The sequence below is a fragment of the Eufriesea mexicana genome, unplaced genomic scaffold (genome assembly GCF_001483705.2).
Source record: "Eufriesea mexicana isolate 0111107269 unplaced genomic scaffold, ASM148370v2 scaffold460, whole genome shotgun sequence".
Lineage (NCBI taxonomy): Eukaryota > Metazoa > Arthropoda > Insecta > Hymenoptera > Apidae > Eufriesea > Eufriesea mexicana.
The window spans coordinates 682,065-691,405 of NW_016908609.1; the positions used below are offsets into that span (position 1 = coordinate 682,065).

The window sequence follows — 9,341 nt, forward strand, 5'->3', positions numbered from 1 at the left end:
GATTACAATTCTTTAAGTACGGTGTAAGTATTATTGCTCAGTAATGTGAGATGAAGTAAGAAATTAATAAGTTTAATGTAACTTGCACGGTTTCTTTCTTCACGTTGCGGATAACTTTAAACGGCGCAATCGTTGTCTTGGAAACTATATCGGAACCGATCGATAACATGGAATAAATTTTCTTTTCGGTAAAAAGTAATATAAAATTTCATTATTTTTACGATGCGATGTATAAAATGTAAGTAACGTACACGAGAAAATGATTTTGATGTTTGAAATTAATAAAATGGAACATTAAGGTTAATATGTAGTTATAAAACATATAGTCATAAAATTTTTGTATACGATTGTACAACGTAAATAAAATTAATTTATTTGAAAAATACAATATAAATTTTAATATTTTTTTATTATTCCATATTTGATTAAATCTTAATCAATATTTCAATAAAAAGAATTATAAATACAACAGATATTATTTCATTTTCCTATTAGTAAAATACCTTTATTTAAACATTATATTCAAAAGATCAGCTTATAATACTGCAAATATGATATTCTTCATAAAATTATATAAAAATTGATATACAATGAACATTTCAAATTGGTTTTGCGATTTAAAAAATCATGGTAATGACTACCGGTATAGTAGTTAACATGCAGATAATGTAGTATATCCGTAAAAATCAAAGATCGTAGCGCACTCTGGTTACGATAATTAGAAGTAAAATTTCCAGTAAATATAAAGCTAGTCACTGACACGTTAAGAAAATTATTAGTAATTTTGATCATGTTTAATTGTAATTAATAAATATTATCTGTTTCAAAGTAAATAAATTATGGTATTTAGATATCCAAATATATTTGTTTTATGTCGCTGTGTATAAAATGGAAATAGAAATGTTTACAGTAGTATTATAATATAAGAAACAATTATTAATAAATTTAAATATTTATTTTTAATTAATCTAATATATTTATAAATATATTTATATTACAGAAGTTAAATAAAATATCAATGAATATACATAAATTACGTTGTTTATGCTTTTCTTTATTAATTTATTACATTGGCAGAAACGTTTAATTAGCGTCACTGGAAAGGCAAGGGATTGGTCGATATGTATCATGCTTTCGATTCTCGAACTGCAATAGTTCGTGTAGTTCAGTGTGGTGAATGCACTTCACGATTATGACAGCGCGCGCGATTTTGTGACTAATTAAGAAATTTATATATATTTATCGGTGATTCAAGTTATTTTAGTGTATAATTTGTTATATTATTTTCTAGGGAATGATAAAGTGAATAATATCATAGGTACGTATTGATTTTCAATTGAAAATTTATTTTGAAATTTTAAAACTTTATTCGTCGTTAAAACATTTTCTCATAGCATGCAATTCAAAATTAATTGCTAATTATATTATACTTTCTATATTTTTCTATACACTTAGCAATGTTTGAGCTATATAAATAAATATAATCAATTTTTGGCATATTTGAAAACATTTCAAGTTATTATGTCTAGTAAAGCCGATGTATGAATTGTCCTTGTAATATTTCTTATAAAGTCTAATATGTTGAAATAGTTTGATTATTTAATTTCAGTATATATTTTTATTGTAGTAAATTATTTTTTATGATAATCCCTTCCCCTACAATATCGTATGAGACTCGTGGTAAGGAGATCCAGCCAAACACGAATATCACGGGTGAGATTCGTGGTTTGTCGATAGGGCTAACGTACATCGACATGCTCGAACAGACTCATGGTTAATTTTCGCAAATGGTTTCCTGCTTTGCTGCGTGTTAATCTTCGCCATATTAGTACGAGGTGTCGATATGTTACCGATCTTGATATAGACTTATGCATTACAGAAGTTTAAATGCTAATGTAAGAGGTTAACTTCCTTATTCAAACAATATTAGTAAATTTTATTTTACATTTAAAAAAGGACGTTCGAGTGGTTTCATTCTCTAATTTTTGACATAATTATTTTGTAGTGTAATCTGGTTATACTACACTGATAACTGTTCATGCATCGGTAATATCGTAAGTGATACAAAAAATAATTATGCTTGAAATGTTTGCAAAATGTTAAATCTAGATTTTTAACTATTGATTTATGAATTTGTTAACCTTTATAATATTCTTACATACTTCATATTAAATAATATATATTAAATTTTTATTTTGTGCCACATTAGCCTGATAAAGTCATTTTCTTCATACCTACATGCACACATATGTGAACATTCTTTATCCCATTTGTATAAAAGTAACATCTGTTATAACTTAGAAAAGGAAATCATGTTATTTTCATTATGGGCTGATATTTGGTTGAATTTATGATAATATATTGCTATGTATTTTATTTGATTAATGTTCAAATATTTTCTGTCTCAAGTGTTTCGAAAAATTGTCGCAAGATGGCCGCGGAGCGTGGTCGTGCACCTGTAATAACAGCACGTGCTACAGCTGAGTGACGGTCTCCTTCGTGGAAAAGTGAGTATAATTGTGTTTTAAAAGTGTTTGTCGGCTTCCCAGAGTGACCTAGTGCTTGTCCATTGTTGCATCGGCTTTGTGCATCGGATCATACCTCCAGGTTCGGCGAAGTATCAATATATTTCTTTGAAATGTTGCTGTATTTACTCGATGGTTGCACATGTGTCGCCAATACTACTGCATAAATTGGATCGGTAATTAACCTTGGTAGAGAATGTTTATTGATAAGAGACATTTATCATTAATGACAATGCACAAACACTGGTGAGAAATTGATAGCAGTTATATACATGGAAATACGTCGGTGAGGTATCGCTTGAAACGTTTTGTGTACTAACCTAACCCTTTATACACGTATACATTTCGAAGCATCATTAGTGCGTTATAATATTACACGTCTCTCAGGAAATACAACGAGTTAAGTATATTCGGATTTTATTTTATTTCGTGAAATATCTTGTAGTCTGTGCATCTACCGTCCAGAAAAATGTGAAGTTGGTAGTTCAGTATTTCAAACGAGATGGCACCAGTGTCACTTTGTTTAATGTACGATATGCTACGTAATGAATCAATATAATGTCACATTTCAGCTTTGTCGTTATCATTGAATAGTGATTATAACCTTATTTTTGAAAAGTGTCTCGTCTCTAAATCATTTTTTTTTTATTTCAATACGTCTTTTTGTGATTTATTTTTAATTATAGTGGTGTTTCTGTAATCGGTAAGTAAATTAATTGTTTTATTTTATATGGTACCATTTTATTCCTCGCACTATTATATTTATTTTGTTTATATTTTAATATGATTTTTATTTTGTTAAAGCTTATATAACGACTGTTCTATTATTTTTGTTACACATGAAATGGATTCATCTCGGGCATCGAAACGTAATCTACTCGCAGTAAATATTAATATTAATCAATCTATGGACGCAGAATGAAGAAATTACAATTGTCTTTGGATAGTCAAGATCTATTTATACATTGAAACCCGTTAGTATCGATAAGAAGAACAATTTATCAAATCATTTTTCCTCAGCACTGAAGATTCCAATATAGATTATAATTAGAGTATAATAATTATAGTCATCTGCCAATTTTTTCAGTGAAAATATTTTTTATAACAATTTTCATAAAAAGAGAAAGATTGGATTATCTGAATGAGAAGAGGAAAGAGTAAAATAGAATGAAAATATTGGAAAATAATATATATTATTATTTAAATTAAATTATTATTAAATTAATGTTAACTAATTTTATATGAAATTAGAATTTATTACTTGATATGGTCACTTGGTATTAATAAATAAAAAACTCAAGACTAATGAAACATTTTCGGAAGAACAAAGAAGAAGAATCTTCGATCGATATTGAAACCTCGAACATTTTCAACAATCGTTTGCATACACTGCTCGAATATGAAACTCTTACAGCAGAGATATAGGTAAGTATATGTATGTAGATGAACATAGGAAGTTGAGGGCCATGTACGAATTTTCTATCATAAATTGGAATTAAATTATTATCATTTCAATTATTTTTCTGGCACGAAAAAGAATTTGCAAATGAAATAGATTTATTTTGATATATATTTCGAATAGAAATGTCACTTAACAAGGCCGACTTGAGATTTACATTATATTACGTCATTTATATTAAAAATATTAATGGCAACTTTTGTAAATGAAATTAGATTTAAGTTTGAAGTTTCGAAACTGGATTTATATCTTTTTCAGGCTTTTAAATGCGTAATAAAAGAAGAAATTAATGAAAAATCGTCCCGTGAAGGTACGAGAAAAGCTTGAGGTCCGTGACAAGAAAAGTGACTGCCTTGTATTGATCCATTTGAAACTCACGCCGCTAAACTATTTAAACATTTTTTAAATATTCTTTTTTAAATTCCACATACTGTGTATTATATTATAATATGTATATTTGATGTAACTATAGTATATACTTATTATTCATAATCAATAAATCATCTTTCTTCTTTTTATTGAGCTAATATGTTTTTCAAATTTTTTGATAAAGTTTTTATTTATTGTTTCTTATTATATTTTGTATAAAATTAATGTGGAATATTGTTATTTAGAAAATATTTCAGCTCAAAAAGTTACTAGTAAAAATTGTCCAATTGACAATGTTATTGTCTCCAGAAGTATTGTACATTATGAAATAATTAGTAATTATATTACTTTTATAAAACTGTAGCAATCAGTGTTGAAAAAGTTTTAGTTGACTTTTGTTTCAGAATAACCAATTAATTTTAGAGAAATTTTCTTTTCGTTGTTTTTAAAATTTTATATTTTTGGAACTTGGAACTTTTTTGAAGGGACAAAATTAGGAGGATTTGTCTATATTGGTTGCAATTTATATGTTAGCACATTGAAGCAGTATGGTATTGTTATATTCAGTTATACAAAATGAATTGATTCTTGCATTTGTTTTATTTGTCATATAATACATATATCAAAATAGTGCTTGCTTTATTGTATTTCTCTGAAGTAACTAAATAATATATCTTGTCATTTATTTAAGTTCTTGTTTTATTTTTTTATTTATACATTGTTCAACATCATGTAATTGTTCAACATTGTTCACTAACCATGTAATAATAAGATGTTGAAGTATTTATTTAGAAGATTTTTTAAACATATTAAAATATTTTTGTATATTATATTTCACATATAAAAACAACTATGTGTCTTTGGAATTTAATATAAATTCTATATAACATTAATTAATAAATTTTATTTATTACTATTTTTATATTAGTACTATTTATATAATACAAATGCAAATATGAAAAAAGGGAACATTTTTAACAATAATTAGTTAAATACAAATGTTGCACGATCATAAAAATGTTATTCTTACAAAGAAAACTGAAATATTATGCAATTTAGTGTTTGATGAGTATATACGTTTATGTTTCATGTAAATGATAATGTGAATTGGAAAAGAGGTGAAAGATAAGAGGATAAGATTGAGATGCAAATTATATTACATAATTATATTGTTTTATAAAGGATAATTACTTATCAAATTACAAAACAAAGATATCATAATTGTAATAGAAATTTTAATACATAAATTATCGATATTTACTGTGAACGGAACTACGTATTAAGAAATCATGACTGAAAATGAATTCCATTTCATTTATGGCAATCGAAAGTAGAAATTTATCAAGGTTTCTAAATCTTATTTGAATTATCCTTAAAATAATTACTCGTTGTTTATATATTACATATATACTATTTATCTGTATTGTCAATTTGTCAATTTATATGATTTAACTGAATAAAAATATAGAAAATGGAGGAAAAATAAAAAACTTCTATAACAAAGTTTTAATAATTACATTGTTTATTAAAACATAAAACATAATTTGTTAAATAAATCAAATCTACATTAAAGGTATAACATTTTCTGCATTTTAACATATGAATAGTAACATATGAACATCATACACAATAAAATTGACAAAAATACCACTATGAAAATAAGTTACACTGTTTTCTCTCAAACTACCAATAGAAATAATTATAATTATCATTGAAATAATATTTTTAAACAATATACACTGTAATGCATATCCATTGTTCCTATTCCTATCAATTTATCATCCATAATGCTAACATGAAAATTTCTTTGATTTCAGGTGAAGGCAAGTGGCGGGAAGGGATAGTTTGCTTTGGCATCAGGAATACCTGTTAGAGTGAGTACTTTCCAAATTTCAATTTTTCACTATGTCATCATTACTTATCATAATATCTAACTTGTCCACAAAGCCAAGTCCCAATATTAAATCAGAATATAATCAAAAGTCACCATCTCCCATAATTTGCAATATTAAAATTCAATAATTACCAATTATTAATTATGTCAAATATATAACAAATTTATTATTTATTTAATAGAAACATTTAGTGTATATGTACTATATATACATATACTATATATATATAAAGAGGTGTAATTATAGGAGGAGGTGACGAATGGTTAGGAAGAATGAAGAAGCATGAAATTTATTAATGAAACATATTTATTAAAAATCTAGTATTTCTCTACACCTACAGTAAATATCACAGGTACACGTTTCTCTATCACAAGATCCTCTACTCGGCCATTTAACCCGTTGACAATCCCAACGGGCTTACGAATTTTCCGCATTACGATTCGAAATCATAAAAATCGCCGCGATTGGCCGAGGAGATACGTACATATAACAACGGTTTTAGCGCGAGAATGGGCCTTTCTCGTGCCGATCCGGCCGCGAGATCGCGTCGCGATCGACGCGAGAAAAGTGTCGAGTGCCGAGGGTTCTCGCGCCAAAATGGGCAAAATAAAATATTCTCGATAAAAGTATGAAATAAACAATAGAAAACTCTAACTGTCAAAGTAAATTAAAGCTTGGCCCGCGACGCGTTCGCGGTTCTGTCGTTACATCGAGATCCTAGTTGTGTCAACTGTTACGTTATTCAATCAATGAATAATATACGATATATCCATAGGACGATACTACAGAAAAAAAAGTGAACTTATTTCAACATTCCCCCCACTAGTAGTTTCACTCCCAAGTGTCTTGAGCAAATGGAAAATCTTAAGTCTATTCCTCTTCTTCGTCGTCGTCGTCTTCTTCTAAATCCTCGTTTCTTCGAGTATCAAAGTAATATTTGCACATTCCGCAGACGTTTGAAGAAGTGATCGTACATCTTCTCTTCTTCACCGTCCATCCCAGCGAACGAATTCCCCGAAGGAAAATAAACTTCCCTTCCCGCCACGACCTGCTTCTCATAAGGCCCGCGAGTTACTCGCTCGAATCACAGACGAAATTGCAACACCGGTAAAATGGTTCCCGCGTAATGGATCCAGCCACGGCAATTTTCTTCCCCCGTGACCGAGAATCCAGTTGCTCGACATCGAGAACTCGGTTAACCGGGTACGATGGCTCTCTGCCCGTTGAAACCGTGCAACCTGCCCGATTACCATGGTCTCCAGATAGGCTCGTTGGGTTTGGCGACCTGCAGGAGACCTTGGTGACTCTGCGAGATGCCTTCGATGTCCGTTCTGACCGGGGACGGTTGGCTAGATGCCGGAGTGAGGGGCATGGAGTATTCGTCCGAGCTGAGCTCGCTGCTCGAAGACGGCGAGGACTGTGGCGCGGCCACGTGGATCGTTAGGGGGCCAGTTTTGTCCATGGAATTCAGCTTGTGACCCAAGTGGGTCATCAATTTCGTTCCCAAGGCGACGTCGACGCCGGGAGTGGCGGCGAGGCAGCGGCTAACTTCGTTCGCGCAGTGCGTGTAGCCGGCTCTGAACCGATCCGCGTCGATCACCGGATTCGCCGAGAGCCGTTGTTGCCTCTGAAGCTTGTGCAGGTGACGCACGGTCAGCTCGAGAATGTCGGCTTTTTCCAGCTTCGCCACGTTCTCGCCGTCGCCGGCTAGGGCTGTTACCATCAGGTCCTTCAGCTCGTCCAGGCACCGGTTGATTCTGGCCCGGCGTTTGCGTTCCAGCATAGGTTTCATCACCTGTGGATCAAAAGGAGGGAACCATTATAGAGACTCGATTAGGGGAAGTCGAATTATTCTGATCGGAATAGGGGATGAATCTCGGTTGATTTACGTTTGAACGAGGCTAACTGTGCCTCTAACCCTGTCTCGTCTCAAACGGAATTGTCTGTATGATTGGAAGAACAGGTGTGGGCACACACGGTGGTGAATTTCGAAGGACGCTCACCTTTCTGTACTGATAAGTCCTGGAAATGGGTTGCTCCTGTCCGTCGACCATCATGATCTGCTCGTGCATCTGCATGATTAATCCTTCACTCGGGGGTAGCTTCCACACACCGATAACGAACTTTGCACACTGATTAGAGAACGAAATCCGCTTATCGCGATATCACACTGGTCTCGAAATGTCACACAGGCTAGAGCGGGATGATTATCGAACTGTTCGTGGCTCGCTCGATTCGACGGAAACGTATCGACTTGTATCACCGAGGCGTCTCCTGTTCGAACTTCGTGAACGATCACCGTGATTGTGGTGGCTGTCGGGCGAGGCTGTAGCTTATATAGTCAAGGACCCACCGGCAGGGTGGGGCGAGGGGCTGCTGTCAGGGTCCCTAGTGGGGGACAGGCCTTCCGTGGGAACGGTCCGTAGAGGTTGGTTCCCAAGCAAGCACACCACCTGTAAGCGGCAGCTGCCAGACACGCGCCCACACCAAGCCATCGTCACCGTTTCTTCGTCTCCGTTCCACCTACCGCCCGAACCCGTATTTCCTACCTCTTCTGATCCTCCTCGGGTAGTCGTGCCACGGTATGCACGGCTTAACATTCTCCTCTCTTTCTCTCTTTCCTCCTTTCGGCCTGCTATTTCACGAACGTGCGCTCATACGGAAGGACCCAGTATCGACATCCTTTCCTTCTCGCCGTGGCAAACTAGCGAGAGCGTGAGCCAGAGCAAGAAGGGAACAGAAAGAAATACCCCCCCTTACCCCTCTCCCTTCGTCCCACCTAGCCCTCCTCCTTTTTCCATTCTAGTGCCCCGGGAGGGTATGTATATACACACTCGTGCTACGTCTTCTTATCGTCGGGCCCTCTTTGTTTCTCTCCGCCGCCGCTAGGTAGCTCTGTCCCGCTCACCGCGGGGCTGCCCCGAGGAGCGTGCTGGGCACAAGTCCGGCGTCCTCCCGATCGCAATCCCACTAGTTACACGTTACTGAATCACGGTACGTGTGTCTATGCTACCAAGTCACCGCGAAACGATACGCCGTGTCGGTGCGCCGCGCTCTCGCTTCCTCTCCGCAATTGATCAATCATTTTCAGCC

The 9,341-nt window shown here is 33.9% G+C and overlaps 1 protein-coding gene across 1 annotated transcript; it reads right to left on the reverse strand.

Annotated features, from left to right (window-relative positions):
* Positions 1-7,494: 7,494 nt before the first annotated feature.
* On the reverse strand, positions 7,495-8,541 carry LOC108545502 (enhancer of split m7 protein). Its single transcript, XM_017897166.1, has 2 exons — positions 8,252-8,541; positions 7,495-8,043 (listed from the first exon to the last, which is right to left on the reverse strand). The coding sequence occupies exons 1-2, from the start codon at positions 8,324-8,326 to the stop codon at positions 7,495-7,497; spliced, it is 624 nt and encodes a 207-aa protein (XP_017752655.1). The 5' UTR covers positions 8,327-8,541.
* Positions 8,542-9,341: the final 800 nt, after the last annotated feature.

Coding starts and splice junctions, on each gene's coding strand:
- LOC108545502 (XM_017897166.1), bottom strand. CDS start 8,326: ATGCAGATGCACGAGCAGATCATGATGGTCGACGGACAGGAGCAACCC. Junction 8,044..8,251: donor GGACTTATCAGTACAGAAAG/GTGAGCGTCCTT, acceptor TTTGATCCACAG/GTGATGAAACCTATGCTGGA.